This window comes from Seriola lalandi, unplaced genomic scaffold, assembly GCF_002814215.2.
Source record: "Seriola lalandi dorsalis isolate HSWRI2012SDOR001 ecotype SW California unplaced genomic scaffold, Sedor1 jcf7180002053122, whole genome shotgun sequence".
NCBI lineage: Eukaryota > Metazoa > Chordata > Actinopteri > Carangiformes > Carangidae > Seriola > Seriola lalandi.
Genome location: NW_019523675.1, coordinates 122,140 through 148,329, shown reverse-complemented (window position 1 = coordinate 148,329; position 26,190 = coordinate 122,140). Strand labels below are relative to the sequence as shown.

The 26,190-nt window shown below is 48.0% G+C and overlaps 2 protein-coding genes across 2 annotated transcripts in view; both read right to left on the bottom strand.

Moving 5' to 3' along the window:
* Positions 1 to 6,082, bottom strand: part of LOC147819465 (titin-like) — a 24,994-nt gene extending 18,912 nt beyond the window's left edge. The window contains exons 1-9 of the mRNA XM_087172543.1: positions 5,966 to 6,082; positions 5,711 to 5,861; positions 5,282 to 5,581; positions 3,292 to 5,058; positions 2,875 to 3,168; positions 2,473 to 2,760; positions 2,036 to 2,335; positions 1,610 to 1,944; positions 83 to 1,316 (exon numbers count right to left, since the gene is read on the bottom strand). Of these exons, the coding sequence (XP_087028669.1) occupies positions 83 to 1,316; positions 1,610 to 1,944; positions 2,036 to 2,335; positions 2,473 to 2,760; positions 2,875 to 3,168; positions 3,292 to 5,058; positions 5,282 to 5,581; positions 5,711 to 5,861; positions 5,966 to 6,082 (4,786 nt within the window). The remainder of the gene's footprint in view (positions 1 to 82; positions 1,317 to 1,609; positions 1,945 to 2,035; positions 2,336 to 2,472; positions 2,761 to 2,874; positions 3,169 to 3,291; positions 5,059 to 5,281; positions 5,582 to 5,710; positions 5,862 to 5,965) is intronic.
* A 245-nt stretch (positions 6,083 to 6,327) lies between these two features.
* The window catches only part of LOC111651030 (titin-like), a 126,495-nt gene continuing 106,632 nt past the window's right edge, over positions 6,328 to 26,190 (bottom strand). The window contains exons 136-142 of the mRNA XM_087172542.1: positions 9,083 to 26,176; positions 8,687 to 8,983; positions 7,943 to 8,530; positions 7,531 to 7,833; positions 7,137 to 7,433; positions 6,755 to 7,042; positions 6,328 to 6,644 (exon numbers count right to left, since the gene is read on the bottom strand). Of these exons, the coding sequence (XP_087028668.1) occupies positions 6,328 to 6,644; positions 6,755 to 7,042; positions 7,137 to 7,433; positions 7,531 to 7,833; positions 7,943 to 8,530; positions 8,687 to 8,983; positions 9,083 to 26,176 (19,184 nt within the window). The remainder of the gene's footprint in view (positions 6,645 to 6,754; positions 7,043 to 7,136; positions 7,434 to 7,530; positions 7,834 to 7,942; positions 8,531 to 8,686; positions 8,984 to 9,082; positions 26,177 to 26,190) is intronic.

Below are 26,190 nucleotides of genomic sequence, written 5' to 3'. Positions count from 1 at the left end.
TTTGTGGTCTTGATGGACACTCTGTCAGTCTCCTTCAGCTTCATCTCCTCCAGCTTCCAGGTGACCTTGGGTGCAGGCCTGCCACTGATAGGGATGTCAATGGTGAAGGTGCTGGAGGTCTTGCAGGTGATGAGCTGGTTAGTGATGCTGCTGAGGTCAGCGGTTGGTTCGATGCGAGGTTCCTTAATGACCACAGACCCGAACGTGCCCTGAGGCTCGCTGATTCCAGCATCATTCTTGGCCTTGACTCTGAAGTCATACTCTGTGTTCTCGATCAGACCCTCCACCAGCATCTTCTGGGACTTGGTCTCTCCATAGACAACCCAGCGGTCAGTGCCTTTAGCTCTGAATTCAACGATGTAGCCTCTGATGCGGCTGCCTCCATCATGCTCTGGCTTCAGCCAAACCAGCGAGGCTGTGGAATTGGTGGTGTCGACAACATCCAGTCTCTTTGGTGGAGGAGGTTCTTCTGTGGCAATGATGGGCTCTGTCAGCTCATGGGGTTCTCCCTGGCCATACTGGTTAACGGCAATCACCCTGAACAGATATGGCAGGCCAATCTCCAGACCAGTCACCCTGATCATCTGGCGAGAGCACTTGATGCTGACCTCCTGCCAGGCTAGGCGGCTGGCCTCACGCTTATCCACGATGTAATGATGGATTCTGGATCCGCCGTCATTGGTGGGGGCATCCCACATCATTGTCAAGGCTCCCCGGGTAACGTCTTTAAAGGTGATAGCACCTGGAGGTCCAGGAGTATCCAGCACTTTGACAGTAAATGTAATGGACTTGCGCCCACTGTTGTTCTCCAGAGACAGGGTGTATTTGCCTGCCTCATACCTTGTGCAACCTTCAATGGTGAGAGTAGAGAAGGAATCTGTGGTGTTGACATCAGCCATGACAGGCAGCTCACCATCTGCCTTAGACCAGGTAGCAAGTGGAGCTGGTTTGCCGCGGAAGTCCACGTGAAGCGTGACCATGCCACCATTCTTTACGATGTGAGTTTGCTTGAAGTTGGCGTCAATGTCGATCTCAGGAGATGTAAGTCTGTCCAGAGCCTGAACAGCATTGGGCATTTCTGAAGCTTCACCTTCTCCTGATCCATTTACAGCGCTGACCCTGAACTTGTAGAGCTCTCCAGGCACCAGGCCCTTAGTAGTGTACCTGGTGTGGATGCAAATCTGGCTGTTGACTCTGTGCCACTCCTCCAGACTGGCCTTACACATGTCGATATTGTAGCCAATGATTTCCATGCCACCATCAAAGACTGGCTTGGTCCATTCCAGGGTGACAGAGGACTTAGTGGAGTCAATAACCTGATTGTCAAGAAAGAGCAGAGTTCACAATATAATTTCTAACTGATTCTTTATTTTTATTCTTTTTCCTCCATCATGTATCATTTATTGTTCTGTACTAAAGCAGACCCTACTGTGTGCTGATCTTCAACAGCAAGAATGACAATCCAAAATAAATTTCCAATAACTGATATATCTGACAATATATTGTATATGTCTGTCATTCTGTTCAGATTTCAGTTTGTTGTGCAATGAGAACAACACTAAAGAATGAATGAATGATACGATTTCATTCTGTGTTCCTGCAATCCTACCTTGATCACTGTGGGAGCACTAGGAGCACTGGTTGGTTCTCTGCATTTGAAGAGCCTGGAGGTGCTACTGGCTGGTCCGACACCGGCGCCATTTTCAGCCATGACGCGGAACTCGTACTCGTTGCCCTCGTTGAGGTGGGTGACCCGGTGCCTTAGCTCTGTGATGGACCTCTTGGAGGAAACCTTCAGCCAGCGCAGGCTCTTCTTCTCTCTCCTCTCCAGGATGTAGTGTTTGATCTCATTGCCTCCGTCCGACCTTGGCCTGGTCCAGCACAGGGTGATGCTGTCTCCGGTCACATGGGTGGCATCTGGAGTACCAGGGGCATCGGGCACAGCTGAGGGAGAGAGTAGAAAACATGGTAAGTTATAAATGTTAGTCTGCAGTTTGGGTTGTTTGTTAGACAATATGTGAGTGACTTTACTTACTGTATTGCATCTGTGCAATGATAGGATCAGAGTCCAGTGGTTTGCCAACACCAAACTTGTTGACAGCAGAGATTCTGAACTGGTACTCGTTACCCTTGATGAGGTTGGTGGCATTATAAGAGCAGGCTTCACACTTGGAGGTAACCATGGCCCAGGAGATCCTGGAGGTCTCCCTCTTCTCCACCACGTAGTGGGTGATGGCAGCACAACCGTCGTTCTCCGGCGGGTTCCACCACACGGTGCATTTCTCAGCCGTGATGCCGGTGAAACGAATAGGTCCCTCGACAGGTCCAGGGGTATCTGATGCAAATGAGAAGGTAGAGGTATCCATAAACATGAGCTGTAAAGCTTTCATAAACCCCAGGTGTCAACAGAAACAGGTTTGGAAATGTTTGTCTCTAACAGATATTGAAACATAATCATCTGTTTTCACCAACCTTGTACTCTGACGTTGACGTCAGCTTTACTGGTACCAGAGCTGTTCTTGGCCTCTACAGTGTAGATTCCACGGTGGTTCCTGTCAGCATCACGAATAAACAGACTGCTGGTGCCAATGCCAGTGGTAATCTCAATGTCGATCATGGTCCTCTTGTCGATCTCTTTGCCATCCTTGTACCAGACAACCTGGGGGACGGGACGTCCAGTGATGCTGCAGCCGAGCTTAACGTTCTCTCCGGCCCTAAGGGTGACCACCTGGTCTGGAGACCATTCAATCTCAGGAGCAACTGCAGATGCAAAAAGAATGAACAAATGAGGGATCGGCACAATCAAAGGCACGTGTGAAACACACTATTTATGATGATTTGTCTATATATTTTGAAGTAAGTTGAAATACTTACTGCTCTCATCCTTGGTCATGATGTATCCAGAGGAGTTAGATGGTGGACTGACTGTGCCCACAGCATTCCTGGCAATCACTCTGAACTCGAATCTGTCTCCAGCAGACAGACCAGTCACAGTGAACTGGGTTTCACTGATATCAGTGAAGTTGCACCTCAGCCATTTGCCTCTACCTTGGCGCCTCTCCACACTGTAGGCTACAATTTTGCTGCCACCATCCCTCTTGGGGATGTCCCACTGAAGGGTGACTGAGTCTCTGGTTACATCGATACAGACGGGGTTGCCAGGTGGATCTAATGACACATGAAAGAAGCAATTTATTGATTGTGCTTGATTGTAAAATCCTAAGGTTGATGAAACTGGTATCTAACTTGACTGGCAACACATATATATTCTAGTATCTCAAGTGCACTTACCAACAGGGGAGATAGCCAGTGCATGTTTGCTCTGTTCACTAACAGGGCTAAGTCCAGCATTGTTCTCAGCATAGACTCTGAAGGAGTACTCCAATCCCTCCATGAGACCAATGATTCTGTACTCTTTGTTGGAGATGATTGTGGAGTTGACCTTCTGCCACAAGAGGCTATTCCTGTCCTTCTTCTCAATATGATAGCCCAAAATAGGGGATCCTCCATCGAAACCTGGGGCCTCCCAACTGATGGTCATACCATCACTGGTGACATTGAAGGCCACTGGCTTTCCTGGGGGGCCTGGAGGTTTGTACTGGTGTTGGGCAACAATGTCTGAGGAGTTGAGCGATTCACTGACTCCATACTTGTTCTCTGCACGGACCCTGAACTGGTACTCAGTTCCCTTAACAAGGTTGGGGATCTTGAAGGTGGTCCTGACAACGCTGGAGCAGACCATCTTCCAATTGGCCTGGGAGGTCTCACGTTTCTCCACGCTGTAGCACGTGATCTCGCCACCGCCATCCTCCTTTGGCTCATCCCAGGAGATGATGATACTCTGAGCTTTAATTTCATCAAAGCGAATAGGGCCAACAGGTGCTGAGGGGGGTCCCAGAGTGATCACATTGATGTCAAAATAGTTTTTGATGACTCTGTTGTCCAAGACCAAGGTGTATTGGCCGGCATGCTCTTTCTTGGCTCCTCTTACTGTGACTGCAGTCTTGTTGTCAGTGGTCCTGAAGCGAATCTTCTCGCTTTCCTTCAGCGGCAAGTTATCCTTCAGCCAGCTGATTGCTGGTCTTGGTTTACCCTTGAAGGGCAGTTCAATGTGGATGTTCTGACCAATACGAACAGCAAGCTCTCCGTTGGGGTAGTCACTGAGGATGGCCTCTGGTGGAATGATGAAGTCCATCACTGTGATTGGACCAATCTGGGAGAAGTCGCTGTTGCCCTTCTCATTCTTGGCAAACACTCTGAAGTCCATGACAGCATTCTCCTTGAGTCCCGTGACCTCGCAGCTGCAGCGCTTACATGTAGCACCCAAAGTCCAGGTGGGGTCTTCCTTGGTTCTCTTCTCAATGATGTATTCAGTGATGTGGCTGCCACCATCGTGGTCAGGTCTGGTCCACTGCAAGGTAACAGAGGTCTTTGTGGAGTCCACCATCATCAGCTGTTTAACAGCTCCTGGAGTTTCAGTGGCTCTGACCGGCTCAGTGGTCTCACAGGTGTCACCCACACCAAACTCATTTTCAGCAGACACACGGAAGAAGTAAGCTACATCCTCCTCCAGACCCGACACCTTGTAAGTTGTGTTGGCACACTCAGCAGTGATCACCTGGTAAGCCTTCATGGTGGAGGCCTTCTTCTCGACAATGTAATTAGTGACAGGGGAACCACCATCAATGAGAGGAGCCTCCCAGCTGAGGGTCAGCTTTCCTCTCGTGACGTTCTTGATCATCAGTTTCTGACATGTGGATGGACTGTCCAGAACCTTCAGGGAAACAGTAATGATCTTGGGTTCTCCCACGCCGTTCTCAATTTCCAGCAGATACTTGCCGCAGTCATCGCGGGTGATCTTGGGTATGAGGAGTGTAGTGGCTCGCTCAGTGCTGGTGATGGTGTAGCGGTTGTCACCAGCCATGTTGCGGTCACCTCGGCGCCAGGTGACATTGGGGGCGGGGCGTCCCTTCAGGGGGATAAACACCTCCACGTCACGGCCTGCCTTGGCTGTGTACTGGGTTGTCATGGGAACATCCAAGTCCAAATCAGCCTCCTCTGTTGGAGAGAAGTGGGGAGAAGCAATAGGTATTAATGATAACATAATTATAAGCCATCAGAGTAGATTTACTCAGCGTAACAATCAACTTTATGGCAATAATTTGAAGCCATGAAACAATAGAAAATAGCTTTAAAATACCTTAATGAACTTCATCATAAAACAAACATAAAAGATTCATACCCTGTGGAACATCATAGAGGAGTCTATATGAATACAAACCCAAGATATCTTTGGCTTGCACAGGCTGGTACATTTTGATGTCCTCTCCTTTGCCCTTGCAGTTGACAGCACAGACTCTGAAGAAGTAGTAGTGTCCAGGTTTGAGGTGTGACACCACATACTCGCAGGCCTTGACCTCTGGGTTGATGGTCACCCATTCTCTCTCTTCTGTGTTCATCTGGTCCAAAGTGTAGTGTGTGACTTCACTGCCGCCATCGTAGACAGGCTTCTCCCAGCCGAGGGTGATGGAGGTCTTTGTGGAGTCAACCACACGCAGCTTGGATGGCTCACCAGGCAGATCTGGAGAAGACAAAAGGTTGTGTGGTTAGTGTTCAGCAGTTTTATGTGAAAACCTTAATGAGAGAAATCTTAAGAAGAAATTCCTACAAGGTTGTCATGGTGATGGTGAAGTGCAAATTAAAAGCATACCGATGGGGTCATAGGCCTTGTAGAGGTCAGAAGCCTCTGAGTAGTTTCCTGCTCCAGCTTTGTTGACAGCACAAACTCTGTACTGGTACTCATTGTTCTCCGCCAGGTTGGAGACTTTCTGCCTGGTGTCTCTGATGGTGCCCTTCACCACCTGGACAAAGAAATGGACTTTATAATGCTGACACAGAACAGTTTTCAGTTTGACTCCTTATACGCTTATATAATATATATAATAAGGTAAGTCAGCCAACAAACCTTGAACCACTGCAGACTCCTCTTCTCCCTCTTCTCCAGGTAGTATCCATCGATGTCGCTGCCTCCATCTAATGCTGGTCTTTCCCAGATCACTGTCATGGTGGACTTGGTGATCATTGTCACTTTAGGCTTGGATGGCTCGCTAGGAGGAACTTTATGAAATAAAAATGACCAAGTCAGATGAAAAATTGTTTAAAAAATTCTTCATAAAACTTGTTATATTCTCACAAATGTTCTGTATTCTTAAGTCTTCTTTACTTCTAATATATACATGATATAAAATATTACATCGCAGTTACATTGTTTGTCAAATCTAATAATCAACTCTGGATTGAACAGCAGTTGTGTGAATGATGATGAGTTTATTTTGTTTTCTCACCAAATGCATTCTTTGCAATTACAGGCTCGGACTCCAGCGGGTCTCCAATGCCGTACTTGTTTATTCCACGGACTCTGAAGATGTACTCATTGCCCTGGATGAGTCTGGGCACATTAACGATGCAGTCGACCAGTTTCTCTGAGACAATAGACCACATGACCCTGCTGGTCTCTCGCTTCTCCACAATGTAATGAGTTACCATGGCACCACCCTCATCGGCAGGTGGGGACCACATGATGGTTATGTTGTCAGCAGTAACCTTCTTAAACTGGATCTCTCCAGCAGGAGGGCCTGGTTTGTCTAGAGAAGGGAGGGGTACATCCATGAACGTTAGGGTTCATACTGCATATACTGTAAAATCGATTTAATGCATGACAAAAACTGCTGCCATTTAAATAATATCGGAATACCTTGAATGAGCAGCCTGACGACAGCACATGCAGATCCCAGAGAGTTCTTCACCTTGACCTCATAGGTACCAGAATTCAGACGAGTGGTTTCCTTCAGGAACAAACTGGTGTACTCAAATGTGTGTTTGAAAGAGAGCTGGGAGGTGGGTTCAAGCTCTCTGCCATCCTTAAACCACTCAATAGTGGGAGCAGGTTTGGCTATGATATTAAACTTGAGCTCCACATTAGAGCCAGCCTTGTGTTTGACCTCACTAAAGTACTCCTGAGGTATTTCAATCTCTGGGGCACCTGGATGATGAACGAAAAGACGAAATGGTTGTATAAAATTTTGTGACAATCCACAGTTTGAAATAGAATGTTCAGAAACACGAAAGAGACCAACCGTAGGTGTCGACGCACGTGGCTGGTCCAGCAGTCACTGACGGGTTGCTCACTGAACCGACAGCATTCTTGGCTTTGACTCTGAACTCATATGTCTCGTCCTGGGTGAGGCCAGTCACAGTGAAACGGGTGTCTGTGACATTGGTGAGGTTAGCCTTGGACCACCTGGCACTAACACCCTCTCTCTTCTCAATGATGTAGCCAGTGATCGGGGATCCACCGTCGTAGTTGGGTTTCTGCCAGGCCAGGCTGATGGAGTTCTTGGTGATGTCACTGATGCGCAAGTTGATCGGTGGCTCTGCAGGAAAAGACAGTGGGGATTCGTTATAAGACAACTGTGGCAGTAAACTCACATTCCTTGACTTTTATAGAGGGTTTTTTGACATTCCACTCACCACAGGCATCAATAGCCAGCACTGCATCTGAAACCTTGCTGAAGGCACTTATTCCAGCAGCATTCTCTGCTGCCACCTTGAACTCATAAATAAGTCCAGCATTGATGTTGGTGACCTTGAAGTGTGTAGCACGGATCACCATCTTGTTGACTCTCTGCCAAAGGATGCTGTTCCTGTCCTTCATCTGGAGGTGATAGCCAAACACGTGGCTGCCACCATCTGACTTGGGCTCCTTCCAGGCTACAGTGACTGTCTCCCTGGTTACAGCAGTGATCTCTGGTGTCGATGGAGCCTCAGGAATAGCTGGCAAGTAAGAAGCAGAGTTGGAGGGTTTACATGTTAATTGTGAAAAACAGAGTTGAAAAAATAATAAATGACGATAAAAGAGGGAAGAAAAACAAAGATTGCTTACTGTAAGGAAGGCTGACAGCGACGGTCGGTGAGTCAATATGCTCGCTGACTCCATATCTGTTCTCAGCCCTGATTCTGAACTGGTACTCCAGGCCAGTGGTTAGCTTCATGATCTTCATGGTGCAGCGGGCCACAGCAGAAGAGACATCCATCCAGTTGGCTGTGGTGGTCTCTCTCTTCTGGATGATGTAGTTGGTGATGGGGCTGCCACCCTCATATGCTGGCGGGAGCCACTTCAGGCTAACGCTGTCCTCTGTGATGTCAAACAGCTCCACAGGTCCAACTGGGGCACTAGGACGGTCCAGAACCACGATGTTTACAAAGGACTTAGTGGTTCCACTTGAGTTAGAGGCAGTGATGTCATAGCGTCCTGAGTCTCCAGCAATGCTCTCGCGCAAAGTGATCTTGATGCTGTCAGGGGTGACTTCAGAGTTGAACCTCATTGTTGACTTGAGCAGCACATTATCCTTGGACAGAGTGACTTTAGGCAGGGGTCGGCCTGTCAGTGGGATCTCACACTTGAGGGTGGAGCCGGCTCTGACATACACTGTATTGTGAGGGAAGTCCTTCATGTTGATCTCAGGAGATTCTGCAACAAAAAAGTAAAAAGAGAGTTTCAGCAGATGAAATTAGTTGCAATATTGTGTCATTTGACCTTGTTAAATACAATTACTACAAGAGTTTATATTGCGTTATTTTTCACCAATTTGTTGACTCTGGTAAATTTGACCTGTGTGTAACTTACCAAGCTGGTCTTTGACTAATACGGGGTTGACCATTTCTTTAACGTCACTGTATCCAGCGTGGTTCTCAGCTCTGACCCTGAAGAAGTACTCAGCGTTCTCCCTCAGACCAGACACTGTGAGGTGGATGGACTTGGTTACACCACACTTAACCCACTTCTCCTGGCCTTTCTCCAGAGCTTCCACTAAGTATCCAGTAATTCTGCTTCCTCCATCTTGTTCTGGTTTGGCCCAGGCCAAGGACACACTCTCCTTGGACACATCAGTCACACCAAGCTTTGGTGGGGGGGTTGGTTTTTCTGGACAAAGAAGACATAATGTGTTTTATAGAAATAATCGAGTATTATCTTTTGCATAATAAAAAGAAGCTATAACGTTTCCAACTTAAAAGTCAATACCTGTGATCTTGGTTCCCTCTTTGGTCTCAGCAGGAACACCAACACCGTACTCATTCTCGCCTGTCACTCTGAAGTAGTAAACTTCTCCCTCCTGGAGATCTGTCAATTTGTATGTCAGTCTGTGGCATGTGTCAGTCAACCTAGTCCAGCCTTTCTTGCTGGCCTCACGGATATCAACAAGGTAATTCTTGACTGGTCCTCCTCCCTCATTCTCAGGAGTGTCCCAGGTTACAGTAGCAGAGGTCTTGGTCACATCCTTGACTTCTACATGGGTAGGTGGTCCAGGGGAGTCCAGGACTCTGACAGTGAGTGTCAAGGAGGAGGTTCCAGCTACACTGGACAAGGTGACGGTGTATTTGCCAGAGTCGTTGCGAGTTGCCTTCTCTAAGGTGATGGAGGTGAAGGTGTCTGTGGTGTCAATGACAGCACGGACTCTAAGGTCAACATCAGGTTTAGTCCATGTGACACTGGGGATGGGTTTACCTCTGAAGGGCACTGTCATAGTAAATGAGCTTCCATCTTTCACAATAAGAGTCTTCCTCATCTCATTGCTGATGTCAAAGACTGGCTCCTCCTCTCTCTCTTTGGCAACCTGTCTGTCAGACTCAGAACTGGGCTCGCTGACACCAATCTTGTTAATGGACTTGACAACAAACACATATTCAGCCCCAGGAGTCAATCCCACCACTGTAAACTCTGTGTTCTTGGTGTTCTGGACTCCAACAATCCATTCATCATCGAAAGTCTTCCTATATTCTACTCTGTAACCAGTCACAGGTGCTCCACCATCAAATAGTGGCTTGTTCCATGACAGGGTGACTGTGGTCTTTGTAGAGTCAATGATTTTGGGCTTAGCAGGAGGTGAAGGCAGGAACTGTGGGTCTTCAGCCTTGGTGAGTGGGCAAGGGTTGCTAGGAGCACTGAGCCCAGCAGCATTCTCTGCAAACACTCTGTACTCATACTCACAACCATCACGAAGGTTTGAGGCTTTGACTCTAAGGTCATAAACAGGCTTCTTGTTAACACGGCACCAGCGAAGACCGGTCTTCTCTCGTTTTTCAATGACATAGCCAGCGATACTGCTTCCACCATCAGAAATGGGTCTCTCCCAACAGATGGTCATTGCCTCACTAGTAACTGAGGTGACCTGGACATTAGTGGGAGCTGCAGGCACAGTAAATGGATCCATGGCCTTCACTGGCTCACTCTCCAGGGCCTCGCCATCCCCATATTTGTTGACTCCCCTGACTCTGAAGATGTATTCATTTCCTTTGAGCAGCTTCGTCACTTTACAGGTGGTTGCCTTCATGTCTCCATAGACAAGAGTCCAGGCAAGGCGACTTGTCTCGCGTTTTTCCACAATGTAGTGCATAATTTCAGCACCGCCATTCTCCTGAGGGGGTCCCCATGTTATGGTGCATTTCTCTGCTGTGAGCCCAGACACCGCCAAAGGTCCCGAAGACGGTCCAGGTCTGTCCAAAACCTTACAGTTGATAGCCACAGACCTGGTTCCTGCCACATTGTGCAGGGTCAGAACATATTGGCCAGAATCCCTCCTGATAGCATCTCTGACAATCAGGGTGGTTGCGAAGTTGGTGGAGGTGATTTCACACCTGGCCTTGGCCACAATATCCTTTCCATCCTTAGACCATGAGACAACTGGAAGTGGACGTCCTGTAATTTCAGCATCAATTTTGATGATCTCCCCAGCTTTAATGACAACCAGCTGTCTGAGCTTATCTTCCAGGATAATAGTGGGAGGGTCTACATCATCCTTGACTGTGACAGGACCAGTGCTCTCAGAAGGAGCACTCAACATCTCTGCGGAATTCTTAGCGATGACACGGAAGTCATACTGGACATCTTCAGTGAGGCCTGTAACATCAAAGTAGGTATCCTGAAGGTTGGTGAAGTTGCATTTCAGCCAGCGGCCATTGGGAAGTTCTTTACGCTCAACAATGTAGCCAGTAATCTTTACTCCACCATCATACTCTGGCTTCTCCCAGAATAGAGAAACTGAGGTCCTGGTAATGTTGGTGACTCTAAGGTTATGTGGAGATTCACATGGATCTCTGGCTGCCACAGGCTCACTGGGTTTAGAGCATGGACCAATGCCAGCAATATTCTCAGCATAGACTCTGAACTGATACAGCAGACTTTCTTCAATGCCTGTCATCTTAAACTGGTTCTCAGCCAGCAGTCCTCTGTTGACCTTAGTCCACAGTAAGCTACTTTGGTCTTTGCATTCAATGTGATAACCAATAACAGGGCTTCCCCCATCACTGGCAGGTCTGCCCCATACTACGAGCATGCCAGTCTTAGTGGCATGGGCGACATGGAGGTTGGTTGGAGGGCCAGGAGGCTCGAATGGATACTGAGCAACAACAGGAGCCGAGTCAATAGCATGACTCTTGCCGTAACGGTTCTCAGCTGCAATACGGAACTGGTACTCAGTTCCCTGATTGAGGCGAGTCACCTTAATAGATGTCCTGGCTACTGTGGCTGAGACTATCTGCCATGTGGTTGTGGTAGTGTCTCTCTTCTCCACCACGTAGTTGTTAATCTGGCATCCACCGTGATAAGTTGGAGGATCCCAAGACAGGCAGATGAAGTCAGCACTCACCTCATCCACCTTAATGTTGCTAGGTGAGCCAGGTTTGTCCAGGATTATAACAGAGATTTCAGCTGTCTTGGTGCCAACTGAGTTAGTCAAAGTGATCTCATACTTTCCTACATCCTCCTTGGTTGCATCCTTGATGGTAATCTTGGATGAGGTCTTGGAGTTAAGAACATTGACCCTGGTTGTCTGCTTAAGCACCTGGCCATCCTTCTTCCAGGACACCTCTGGTTGAGGTCTGCCCTTGAAGGGAACATCAATCTTCAAGTCATCTCCTGCCTTTACACTGTATGTGTTGAACAGGAGGTTGATAATGGGCTCTACTGTGATGTCCTTGACCACCACAGGGGCAGCCAGAGGTTTGGCATCACTCTTGCCCTTATCATTCACAGCAAACACCCTGAAGGAGTATTCCTCTCCAGTTACAAGTCCTTCAATAGTAGCTTCCAGTGCTTTGACTTCACTGCACACAGTCCATTTGTCATCTCCCTTGGGCTGCATCTCCACAATATAGTTTGTGATCTTGCTGCCTCCATCATGATCAGGTTTCTCCCAAGAAAGAGTGACAGTATGACGAGTCACATCAACCAGGACAATCTTACCAGGAGGCAGAGGAGCTTCAGACACCTTGACTTGATCTGTGGAAGCAGGCAGACCTACTCCAAGCTCATTCACAGCCAATACACGGAAATAGTATCGTTCTCCCTCCTGCAGGTCAGAAATAATGTAGGAGTTCCTCACACAGTTTGTGCAAACACTGGTGAAAGCCATTCTCTTCTGCTCCCTCTTTTCCACAATATAGTGTGATATCTTAGCCCCACCATCGATTAGAGGAGGCTCCCAAGAGAGAGAGACAGAATTCCTCTTCACATCCTTCACCTCCAGGTTGATAGGAGCACTGGGTGAGTCAAGAACTCTGACATTGATGAAGGCTGATTTAGAGCCACTGAGGTTCTCAAGGGTCAGTACATATTTGCCAGTGTCGAATCTGTCAACATTTTCAATCACTAGCATTGTGTAAGAGCTTGTGACATCAATCTGGGCACGCTCATTCAAAGTGCCATCAGCCTTTGACCATCTGACCTCAGGCTCGGGCTTTCCCCTGATTGTCACAAACAGACGTAGGGTTGCAGTAGCGCGAACATTGACCATCTTCCTTAGGTCAGCGTCTAGTTCAATTTCAGGGGCTTCCAGCTTCTCTGCAGCAATCACAGACCCAGGTAGGTCCACATGCTCTCCTACTCCCTCACAGTTAACAGCACAGATGCGGAAGTTGTACTCTGCATTCTCTTTAAGTTTCTTCACTGTGTAATGAGTAGTCTGAACACCAGTGTATGGTGTGCAAGTAATCCATTCATCATCTGCTGCCTCCTTCATTTCAACCATGTATCCGCTGATCTGTGCTCCGCCATCATAGATAGGCCTGGACCAGGACAGGGAGACACTGGTGCTTGAATGGTCGAGGACTTTGGGATTATTTGGAGGTCCTGGTGGATAAGTGGCATCACAGGCCTTGATGTATTCAGTTGGTGCGCTAGGTTTTCCCACACCAGCAGCATTTTCAGCTGAGACCCTGAATTCATAGGAGTGGCCCTCTGTGAGACCAGTGCATCTGAATCTCAGGTCATTCAGCCTCTTCTTGTTGCACTTAGTCCATCTGATGCCATCTTTATCACGTTTTTCAAGGACATATCCATCAATCTCAGCTCCTCCATTATCACCTGGCCTCTCCCAGGTAAGTACAATGGAGTCCCTCGTGATAGCACCGGCCTCTGGGGTGGAGGGAGCACCGGGAGTGGTGAAGGGGTTACGAGCAATAACAGGCTCAGATTCCAAAGGCTCACCAACACCGAATTTATTCACTGCAGTGACTCTGAAGATGTATTCATTGCCAGGCAGCAGTTTTGTGATTTTGTAGCTGATGGCCTGAATATTGGGCTCAACCATGGTCCATGACAAACGACTAGTCTCTCTCTTCTCAATAATGTAGTGAGAGATGCTGGCTCCACCATCATGTGAAGGATGGTTCCAGTGAAGATAGCATTTCTCAGCTGTTACACCTTTGACTTCTAGTGGGCCATCTGGAGGACCAGGTCTATCCAGAACTTTAACATTGATTGGGATCATTTTAACTCCTCCCACATTGACAAGCTTGAGAACAAAGTGGCCTCCATCAATTCTAATGCAATCCTTCACTGTCAGGATGGTACGTGTGAGTGTGGTCTTAACCTCCATTCTTGGTGTGGTTTGGTCAATCTCCTTTCCATCCTTTAACCAAACAACCTCAGGCATTGGCTTGCCAGTGTAATCAGCATCGATGACGAATGATTCACCAGCATGAACAACTGTCAGATCCTTGAATTTAGAATCCATGGTGGCTTCTGGAGCCTCAATCTCATCTTTGGCAGTAATTTCTCCTGTGGTCTGAGAGGGACGGCTGGAAATGCCAGCAGCATTTCTGGCAATGACTCTGAACTCGTAAACACAGTCCTCAGTCATGCCACTGTATGTGAACTGGGTATCAATGACGTTGGTGAAGCTGGCCTTCATCCAGCGAGTATCTGGGTGCTTCCTTCTCTCAACCACATAGCCAGTAATTGCACTGCCTCCATCATACTGAGGCCTGGTCCACTGGAGTGTCACATGGTTTCTGGTGATTTCAATAGCCTCAGGAGTGCCTGGTGGGTCACAGGGGTCCCTAGCAACTGTGGCCTCAGAGATCTTGCTGGCCGGGCTGATACCAGCAATGTTCTCAGCATAAACTCTGAATTCATACTCAATACCTTCTTCCAGCTCTGTAGTCTTGAAACGTGTGTCTGGGATTAAAAGCTTGTTAAGCATAGTCCACAATAGGCTGTTCTTCTCCTTTCTCTCGAGGTGATAGCCTAGGATGGGGCTGCCTCCATTGTTGGTCGGTGGTTTCCACTCAACAACCATGTTATCCTTGGTTGCTGCAGAAATAATTGGCGTTCCTGGGGCAGCAGGCTCACTGAATGGATACTGAGCAACAACAGCGGCAGAAACAATGGCAGAACTCTTTCCATATCTATTCTCAGCAGACACTCTGAACTGATACTCAACTCCAGTCTTCAAGTTGGTGACTTTGATGGTTGTCCTGGCAATAGTAGCAGACACAATCTGCCATGCTGTCGTGGTGGTGTCTCTCTTCTCCACAATGTAGTTGTTGATCTGACAGCCTCCAGTGTACTCTGGTGGCTCCCAGGAGAGAGTGACATAATTAGAGCTCACCTCTTCAATCTTCACAGGGCCTGTGGGTGGGCCAGGTTTATCAAGAATAATAACAGTAAGCTCCTCTGTAGCTGTTCCAACACTGCTGGTGGCTGTGAGAATGTATTTACCAGAGTCTTCCTTATTTGCATCCTTTATGTACAGCTTAGTTGATGATTGAGTGCTAGATACATTTAGTCTGGTTGTCTCCTTTAGAGCATGTCCATCCTTTTTCCATTCAACCTTGGGAACAGGGCGTCCTATCACTGGAATCTCAATCTTCAGATCATCACCATGCTGTAAACTGTAAGTGTTGAATGCCATCTTGAATCTGGGCTCGATAGTTACATCTTTAGCAGTGACTGGTGCAGCCAGAGCCCTGGGGTCACTCTTGCCCTTCTCATTGAAAGCTAACACTCTAAACAAGTACTCATGTCCTGCACTAAGGCCTGTAACAGTGCCCTCACAAGTTTTGATTGTAGCGGCCACCACCCACTCCTCTGAGCCCACAGGCTGCATCTCAATGTAGTAGCCCATGATCCTGCTGCCTCCATCATGGTCTGGCTTCTCCCAGGAGAGTGAGGCAGTGGTTTTGGTCACTGCAGTCAAAGTAACTTTACCCACAGGCAGAGGAGGCTCGGATGTTTTTACTGCGTTCTCTGTCTCAGCTGGCTGTCCCACTCCAAACTCGTTCTCAGCTAAGACTCTAAAATAGTAGATAGTTCCTTCAGTGAGGCCAGTGATACGGTAGCTTGTCTTTGTGCACTTGTTATCCACATTAGAATAAACCTTCCTGGTGGACTCCCGCTTTTCAACCAGGTAATTCTTGATTCTTGCACCACCATCAATAAGAGGAGGCTCCCAGGTCACAGTAACACTTTCTCTCTTGATGTCTTTGACTGTCAAATTTAGAGGGGACCCTGGAGTGTCCAGAACCTTGACAGAGACGAAGGCTGACTTGGTGCCAGCGCTATTCTCCAGGTTGAGGATGTATTTTCCAGCATCATATCTGTCACAGATGTCAATGGAGAGCTGTGTGTAATCTTCCCCTGTCTCTATCTGGACTTTAGTGGGAAGTTCTCCATCCTCCTTGGCCCAGCTAATCTCAGGAGTAGGACGGCCCTTGAATGGAATGCAGATTCTCATTGAGCCACCTGCACGGACAACTATTCCCTTCCTGAGTTCTGAATCAAGAGTCATCTCTGGAGGATTAATCTTATCCAGAGGTTTCACGACTCCCTGGATCTCGATGGGCTCACCAACACCCAGCTTATTGATTGCACAGATGCGGACTTTGTATTCTTGGTGCTCCACCAACTTGGTGATGGTAAACTTGGTAGCATTAACTCCAGAGGGTGGGGTGCATATGGTCCATTCCTCCTCATCAGCCTTGGTAATTTCAACAGCGTATCCTTGAATCTCACAACCACCATCATAGATGGGCCTATGCCAGGCCAGACTGATGGAGTCTTTAGTTGTGTCGACCACATGGGCATTGGTGGGACAGCCTGGTTCAAAGGTGGGATCACAGGCTTTGAGATAGGGTGAAGCTGGGCTTGACTGACCCACTCCAGCTGCATTCTCAGCAGATACCTTGAATTCATATTCATGGTCTTCAGTTAGTCCTGTTACTCTAAAACGCAAGTCTGTCACCCTGCGTTTGTTACACTTGGTCCACCTCACTCCAGCTCTGTCTCTCTTCTCAACAATGTAACCAACAATCTCGCTGCCTCCTGTGGTCTCAGGGCGGTTCCAGCAGACAGTCATGGAGTCTCTTGTAATGTTAGTGATCTCAAGCTCCTGAGGGGCGCCAGGAGGAACAAATGGATTTCTCATGATAACTGGTGCTGACTCGAGAGGCTCACCCACACCATACTTGTTAACAGCCATGACTCTGAAGATGTATTCATTTCCTTTCAACAGTTTGGTAACCTTGAACATGGTAGCTCCACAGTCACTGGAGACCACAGTCCATGCCAGGCGGCTGGTTTCTCGCTTCTGAATGATGTAGTGAGAAATGCTAGCTCCTCCATCATGCCTGGGTGGCAGCCATGACAGTGAGCATTTCTCCTCAGTGACATTGCTGACAGTAAGAGGTCCTTCTGAGGGTCCTGGTCTGTCCAGTACCTTCACACTGAATGGGATAGTCTTTGTTCCAGCCACATTAGTAAGAACCAGAGTGTACTGCCCACCATCCACTCTGATGGCATCCTTCACAACTAACAATGCCTTAAAATCTGTATTTTTGATTTCAGCCCTTGCTGAGTTTTCAACTTCAACAGCTCCCTTGAACCACTGAGCTGTGGGGATGGGCTTTCCTTCCACACTGGCTTCCAGACTGAAAGTCTCTCCAGCATTGATAACAATGGTCTGGTTGTACATAGGATCTGTCTCACACTTTGGTGGTTCAACTTCATCCTTGGCTGTGATGGATCCTGTGCACTCGGATGGCTTGCTGACAGCACCAGCTGCATTCCTGGCTATTACTCTGAAGTCATATTTACTGTCTTCTGTCAGGCCAGTAACTGTGAATTCATGCTCAATGATGTTTGTAAAGCTAGCCTTCATCCACTTTCCTTCAGGAAGGTCACGTTTCTCCACTAAATAGCCAGTAACTAAGCTTCCACCATCATACTCTGGAGAGGTCCACCTCAGCTTAACCGAGTGCCTGGTCACAATCAGAGCCTCAGGGCGGCCAGGGGGATCACAAGGGTCACGGGCTACATAAACCTCAGAAACTTTGCTGCATTTTCCAATGCCAACAATATTCTCAGCATAGACTCTATACTCATACTCAATGCCTTCCTCAAGAGGAGTAGATTTAAACCTGCAGTCTTGAATGAGCATTTTGTTGATCTTTGTCCAGAGGATACTGTTCTTCTCTTTCCTCTCCAGATGGTAGCCCAAGATGGCACTGCCTCCATCAGATGGGGGTTTGTGCCACTCAACCACCATATAGTCTTTGGTGTATGAAGACACAAATGGTGTTCCTGGTGGCCCAGGCTCCTGGAATGGATACTGTGCCAAAACAGCCTCTGAATCAATTGCGTAACTCTTTCCATATCTATTCTCAGCATAGATTCTGAACTGGTATTCAGCACCTGTCTTCAGATTAGCTACTTTCAGTGTGGTTCTGGCCACAGTAGCAGATACGACCACCCAGTTGGTTGTGGTTGTATCTCTCTTCTCTACCACATAGTTGGAGATTTGGCAGCCACCTGTGTATGTAGGAGGTTCCCAGCTAAGAGTGATACTTTCAGCACTTATGTCATCCAACTTGACAGGGCCTGTGGGGGGGCCTGGTTTGTCCAGGGTGATCACCTCAATAGTGGCATCCTTGGATCCCAGGGCATTAGAGATATTGATGCTATACATGCCTCCGTCCTCTCTGGTGGCATCCTTTATGGTGAGGGTGGTTTGATGTTTTGTGTCAGTGACATTAACTCTGGTGGTCTGCTTAAGAGCAGCACCGTCCTTGGTCCAGGTGATGGTTGGCTTTGGATGACCAGCAATTGGGACCTCTATCTTGAGGTCATGGCCCACCTGGACACTGTAGGTGCTCACTTTGGGTCTAACAGCAGGCTCAATCACAAGATCCTTTGCTACAACTGAATGAACCAGTTGTCTGGGGTCACTCTTGCCCTTGTCATTTACAGCTACAACTCTGAAGTGATACTCCTCTCCCTTGAGTAGGTTTGTCACTACAGTCTCCAGTGCCTTCACACTAGCACACACAGACCAGGCCTCACTGTCCTTAGGTGACAGTTCGACTTCATAGTGACTGATCCTACTGCCGCCATCATGTTCCGGCTTCTCCCAGGTGAGGGTTACAGTGCTATGAGTAACATCAACAACACTGACTTTACCAGGTGGCTGAGGCTTCTCAGAGATCTTAATGGGTTCCAAAGTTTTGGCGGGGAGACCCACGCCATATTCATTCTCAGCCAGGACTCTGAAGAAGAAGATTCCACCCTCCGGAAGAGGCTCAACTTTCCATGACATCCTATTGCAGGTGGTGACGGGAGAGTAAACTTTCCTGGTACTCTCACGCTTCTCAACAATATAATGCTTAATCTTTGAGCCACCATCCAGAAGTGGAGGCTCCCATGTGAGAGTGACAGAAGTTTTGGTAATCTCTTTCACCATGAAGTTAGTTGGTGGACTAGGTGAGTCCAGGACCCTGACACTGATGAAAACTGACTTCACTCCACTGGCATTTTCTGCAGTCAGGGTGTACTTGCCACTGTCAAATCTGTCAACATTCTCAATGACAAGTGAAGCATAACTGCCTGTATTATCAATCTGGGCAGTCTCCTTAATCTCACCGTCAGCCTTACCCCATTTCACCTCAGGGGCTGGACGACCTCTCACAGGAACGAACAGCCTGAGAGTGCTTGCTGACCTAATGTTGATCATCTTTCTCATATCAGCATCCAGGTCAAGATCAGGAGCCTCAAGCTTCTCCTCCAGGAGAATCTTTCCTGGAACATCAGCATGTTCACCAACACCAACTTTGTTGATGGCACATACTCTGAACTGGTACTCGTGCTTCTCGAGAAGCTTTTTCACTGTAAACTTAGTATCTGTGATTCCAGTGGGAGGAGTGCACATAAACCACTCATCAGATGCCCCATTGCAGGCCTCCACAATGTACGCTTTAATCTCACAGCCACCATCATAGATGGGTTTGCCCCATGTCAGGGAAACAGTGGACCTAGATGAGTCGACTACTTTGGGGTTGTTTGGTGGGCCTGGTTTGAAGATAGGATCCAATGCTTTGTAGTACACTGTTGGTGCACTAGGTGTGCCAACACCTGCAGCATTCTCAGCAGCAACTCTGAATTCATAGCTATGATTTTCTAGGAGTCCGGTCACTCTGAAGCGCAGCTCACTCACTGTGCGCTTGTTGCACCTGGTCCATCTTACACCGTCCTTGTCACGTTTCTCAACAATATATCCCTGGATGGGACTACCACCATCATTAGTTGGTCTCTCCCAGGTCACCACCATGGAATCCTTGGTGATTGTGCTGACTTCTACCTCTGTTGGTGGGTTGGCAGTGACAAATGGATTTCTGGCAATCATCGGCTCAGATTCCAGAGGCTCACCAACTCCGTATTTGTTGACTGGAATCACTCTGAAGATGTACTCATTACCAGGAAGAAGTTTGGTAATCTTCAAGTTCAGTGTCTGAACTTTTGGCTCAACTACAGTCCAAACCAATCTGCTGGTTTCCCTCCTCTCAACTATGTAATGGGAAACATCACTACCTCCATCTTGCATGGGAGATTTCCAGGAAATTGAGCATTTCTCACTGGTGACCCCATAGATGGAGATGGGGCCCTCGGGAGGACCTGGTCTGTCCAGGACCTTGACATTAATGTTAACAGATTTCTCTCCTCCAACATTCTTCACCAGCAAAGTGTACTGACCTCCATCAACACGAATGGCTTCTTTAACAACTATACAAGCTATAAAGTCTGTGTTCTTGACTTCTAAGCGAGCTGCTTCAGTGATCTCTTGACCTTCCTTCAGCCAGTGTATTGTGGGCACAGGCTTACCAGCGACAACAGCCTCAAGCCTGAATGTTTCCCCAGCATTTACCACCACAGCCTGGGAGTATTTAGCTTCCAAGTCAATCTTGGGTGGATCCACCTCATCCTTGGCAGTGATAGCTCCAGTTGAATCAGAGGGCTGACTGAAGACACCTGCTGAATTCCTGGCAATGACACGGAACTCATAAACCTGATCTTCAGTAAGTCCTGTCACAACAAATTCAGTCTCAATGATGTTGGCGAAACTGGCCTTCATCCAGCGGCCTGTTGCTTCCTTCTTCTCAACCACATAACCTGTGATCTTGATGCCACCATCATACTCAGGTTTGGTCCATCTGAGTGTCACTTGGTTTCTTGTTACAATAACAGCCTCTGGTTTTCCCGGTCTGTCGCAAGGATCTCTGGCCACTTGCATTTCACTCAGTTTGCTGGCTTTGCTGAGGCCGACAATATTCTCAGCATAGACTCTGTACTCATATTCAATACCCTCCTCAAGACCAACAGCCTTGAATCTGGTCTCTGGGATGAGTTGTTTGTTCTGTTTCACCCACAGTATACTGTTTCTCTCTTTGAGCTCTACGTGATAGCCCAGAATTTTGCTTCCACCATCATTACTGGGTTTCTCCCATACAACCACCATGCTTTCCCTGGTGGCTGACTGGACCGTAACAGAACGTGGCTGACTGGGCATTTCAAATGGATACTGAGCAACAATGCTTTCAGAGAGCAGAGCTGAGGACTTGCCGTATCTATTCTCTGCAGCAATCCTAAATTGGTACTCAGATCCAGTCTTCAGACGGGCTGCCTTAATAGTGGTTCTGGCAACTGTAGCTGACACAATCTGCCAGTTTGTAGTAGATGTGTCTCTCTTCTCAACGATGTAATTGTTGATGGCGCAACCACCATCATACTCTGGTGGATTCCAGGACAGCACCACACTGTCAGCAGTGACTTCATCCAACTTAATTGGGCCTGTTGGAGGACCAGGCTTATCTAGAACAACAACACTGATGTCTGTGGATGCCTCTCCAACTTTGTTAGTTAGTTTGATAGTGTATGTGCCCACGTCATCTCTGCAAGCCTCCTTGATGACCAGGAGAAGGTTTTTGTCTGTGGCCTCAGCATTAACTCTTGTTGTCTCCTTGAGAACAACACCGTCTTTGAGCCAAGTTGCTGTGGCCTTGGGACATGCAGCATATGGTACATCTATCTTCAGATCATCTCCTGCCAGCACACTGAATGTGCTAAAAAGCAGTTTGAAGGTCGGTGAGATAACAAGGTCTTTTGCCACCACAGGCAAATTGAGAGAACGTGGGTCACTAGCTCCCTTTTCATTGGTGGCTGAAATACGGAACATGTACTCCTCTCCATGTGTAAGGCCAGTTACAACAGCTTCATTGGTCTTTACCACCATGACCTGGGTCCACTTCTCACTGCCTTTACCTTGCATCTCAACAATATAGCCTGTGATTCTGCTTCCACCATCATGGTCAGGTTTTTCCCAGCTTAGCGTGACACTGGTGCTGGTAACTTCACGGAGGGACACTTTACCAGGAGGTAGAGGCCTCTCTGACACTTTAATTGGTTCAACAGTCTCCACCGGGAGGCCAACACCATATTCATTCTCAGCCAGGATTCTAAAGAAGTACATCTTTCCTTCCTCCAGCTCTCCAATTTTCCAACTTGACTTATGGCAGCTTGCACAGACAGTTGAGTAGGCCTTTCTGGTTGACTCACGCTTCTCTACGATGTAGTTGCGAACTCTGGAGCCACCATCAATGAGAGGTGCATCCCAAACGAGGGATACTGAATCTCTTGTGACCTCCTTAATGATCAGATTCTGAGGTGCTCCAGGAGTATCTAGTACCCTGACATTAACAAAAGCTGTCTTGCTTCCTGAGGCATTCTCTACAGTCACCATGTATTTACCTCCATCAAACCTGTCAACATTTTCTACGTGAAGAGCGGTAAATGATGAGGTGATTTCAATGTTTGCTTTGTCTAGGGATTCTCCATGCTCTCTCGACCATTTTACTTCAGGTGCTGGTCTGCCCTTGATGGGGACGAAGAGTCTAAGTGTGCTGCAGGCTCTGATGCACACCACCTTACGCAGCTCTGCTCCAAGCTCAACTTCTGGAGGAAGCAGTCTGTCTTCAGCCTTGGGGGTACCAGGAACAGCAGCAGGCTCTCCTACTCCTTCACAATTAGTGGCACAGATGTTAATTTTATACTCTTGGTTTTCCTTCAAGTTGGTGATGGTGAAGGAAGTGGCTGTCCAGCCCTTCTTGGGAGTGTGAATTGTCCACTCATCCTCCTCAGGCAGGCAGGTTTCCACAATGTAACCAGTGATTTCAGAACCACCATCGTACACAGGCTTGTTCCAAGCAAGGGTGATAGAAGACTTGGTTGTGTCCAGCACCCTGGGGTTCCCTGGAGGTCCAGGCTGGAAGATTGTGTCTACTGCTTTGTAGAATGGACTGGAAGGACTAGGTTGGCTCAGACCAGCATTGTTCTCAGCAAGAACTCTGAATTCATACTCATGTCCTGGTGTTAGGCCAGAGACCTTGAATCGCAGGTCAGTAACAGTCCTCTTGTTGCACTTCACCCAGCGCAGGCCAGTCTTATCCCTTCTCTCAATTATGTAAGTGTTTATTCTGCTGCCTCCATCATGTTCAGGGCGCTCCCAGCAGACAACCATGGAGTCCTTGGTAATGGTGGTGACTTCAGGCTGCTGTGGTGCATCACTGGGGACATAGGGGTTGGCACAGATGACAGGTTCAGATTCCAGGGGTTCACCAATTCCATACTTGTTAACAGCCATGACTCTGAAGATGTACTCATTGCCCTTCAGAAGTTTGGTGACCTTGAATCTATTTGCTTGAAGGTCTGTGGCCACATTTGTCCAGGCCAACCTACTGGTCTCACGCCTCTGAATGATAAAGTACTCTATTTTGGCACCACCATCGTGTGTTGGATGCAGCCAATTCAGGACACACTTCTCAGCAGTGACATCAGTTACTGTCAGGGAGTCGGGTGGTCCAGGTCTGTCGAGCACCTTGACATTGAATGTGAACTTGGCAAATCCACCTGGATTGCTGGCAGTCAGAGTAAAAGCACCACCATCTCTCCTGAGGGAATCTTTGTTTATTAGAGTTGTATGGAAGTCAGATGTCTTTATCTCTAGCTTGCCTGTATCCTCAAGCTCCTTTCCTTCTTTGGTCCATACCAGAGATGGGATTGGCCTGCCAGTCACATTGGCCTCCAGCTTGAATACCTCTCCTGCCATGACAACAACATTGCTGCTATACGATGCGTCAACATCAAGTCTGGGCTCTTCAATATCATCTCTGCATGTGATTGCCTCAGATGGCTGGGATGGAGCACTGATAGAACCAGCTGAGTTTCTAGCAAAGACACGGAATTCATAAGTTGCATCTTCAATCAGACCACTGACTGTATAGATGGTTTCCAGGATGTTGTTGAAGTTGGCTTTGAGCCAGCGTCCATTTGGCATCTCTCTCCTCTCCACTGTGTATCCTGTGATGGAAAATCCACCATCTCCCTCTGGTTTGGTCCATGACACGGTGACCTCATGTCTGGTGATATTCAGTGCCACAGGCCTGCCTGGTGGGTCAACTGGGTCCAAAGCATACATAGACTCAGAGGGTTTGCTTGGTTTGCTGAGACCGGCCATGTTTTCAGCAGTAACACGGTGTTCATATGCGATTCCATCAACAAGGCCTATTGATTTGAAGATATTTCCAACAACAAGCGCTTTGCTGATTCTCTGCCACAGAATACTGTTTCTCTCTTTTCTGTCCACATGATAGCCCAGGATAGCACTTCCTCCATCAGAGGATGGCTCATTCCAACTCAGAGTCATTGCATCTTTGTTGAAAGATGTGACCACAGGAGTGCCTGGCTGACCTGGCACATCAAATGGATAGGCAGCCACAACTGGCTCAGAGACAATGCATGGTCCAATGCCATATCGATTCTGGGCTTTGACACGGAACTGATATCCGGTTCCAGTGTTGAGACGAGCGGCCTTGAATGTTGTGCGGATCACTGTAGCTGCCAACTCCACCCATGAAGTACCGATAGTCTCTCGCATCTCAACAATATAGTTATTGATGGGAACGCCTCCATCATTCTCTGGTGCCTCCCAGGACATAAGAACATAATCACATGAGACCTCTTCCAGCTTAATGGGACCAGTGGGAGGACCTGGAATGTCATGGACTAGGACTGTGATTGTTTCAGTCACCGTACCCAACATGTTCTTTCCAGTCATGGAATACTGGCCTCCATCAGTCCTCTTGATCTCACCAATGTTGAGGATAGTTGATGTTAGTGTGGTTTCAGTGTTGATTCTTTGTGTCTCCTTGAGAGCCATGTCTCCCTTCTTCCAGGAAACCACAGGCCTGGGTTTGCCAAGCACTGGAATCTCCACCTTGACGCGGTCTCCTGCCTTGGCGATGACCGTCTTCTGGTAGACTCCACGCAGATCAAAGGAGGGAGCAGAAGTCTGCTCTCTGATAACTGCAGGCCTGCTCTCACGGGGGTCGCTCCTACCTGATGCATTGACAGCCATTATGCGGAAGGTATATTCTGCCCCCTCAGTCAGATCTGTGACAGTGTAGTCCAGAGCCTTGATGGTGGCCACATGGACCCACTGGTCAGTGTCCTTCTTCTGGGTTTCAATGACGTATCCAGTGATCAAGCTGCCACCATCATGCAGGGGCTTGACCCATGCAAGGCTGGCACTGTCAGCAGTCACATCTGTGACATACAAGTTCTCTGGTGCTGAGGGGGCTTGGGACACCCTGATTGGCTCAGGGGTTTCAGCGGGCTCACCTACGCCTAGGTCATTCTCAGCAGAGACACGGAAGTAGTAGTAAGCTCCCTCGTCAAGGTCTGTAAATTTGAAGGAACACTTCTGCCATGTGGTGGTAAGCACTGTGTAGGCCTTCTTGGTAGCCTCTCTCTTTTCAATAATGTAGTTATGAATCTTGGAACCACCATCGATTATGGGGATTTCCCACTGGAGGGTGATGCTGTTCTTGGTGATCTCTCTAGGTTTGAGGTTGACTGGTGGTCCTGGTGTGTCCAGAACTCTCACATTAACAAAGCCTGTCTTCTTTCCAGCAACATTCTCCAGACAGAGGTTGTACTTTCCAGCATCGTATCTGGTGCAGTCAGGAATAACCAGTAGAGTGTAGGACTCTGTGGTGTCAATGTGTGCACGGGTTTTCAGGTTGGTATCATCTTTGCTCCATGTTACCTCAGGAACAGGACGGCCCCTGATGGGAACAAACATACGAATTGAAGCACGGGACCTGACCACCAGGGTTCTCCTGAGTTCAGCATCCAGCTCAAAGTCTGGCAGCGCCTCCTGGTCCACCAGTTCAGTCACTTTCTCAACCTCTGCAGGCTCACCGACTCCCTCAGAGTTTACAGCGCTGACTCTGAAGTGGTATTTGCCACGTTTTTGAAGTTTACCAATAACATATTCAGTAGCTTTCAATGGGTACTGTGTCTCTGTCTCCCAGTCATCATGGCCCTCCTTTTTGTACTCAACAATATATCCCTCTACTGGCAGACCACCATCATAATGGGGTCGGCCCCAGGCGAAGGTGGCTGTGGTTTTTGTGGTGTCTGTAATTCTGGGATTGGATGGAGGACCAGGTGGATCTAAGGAAACAAGT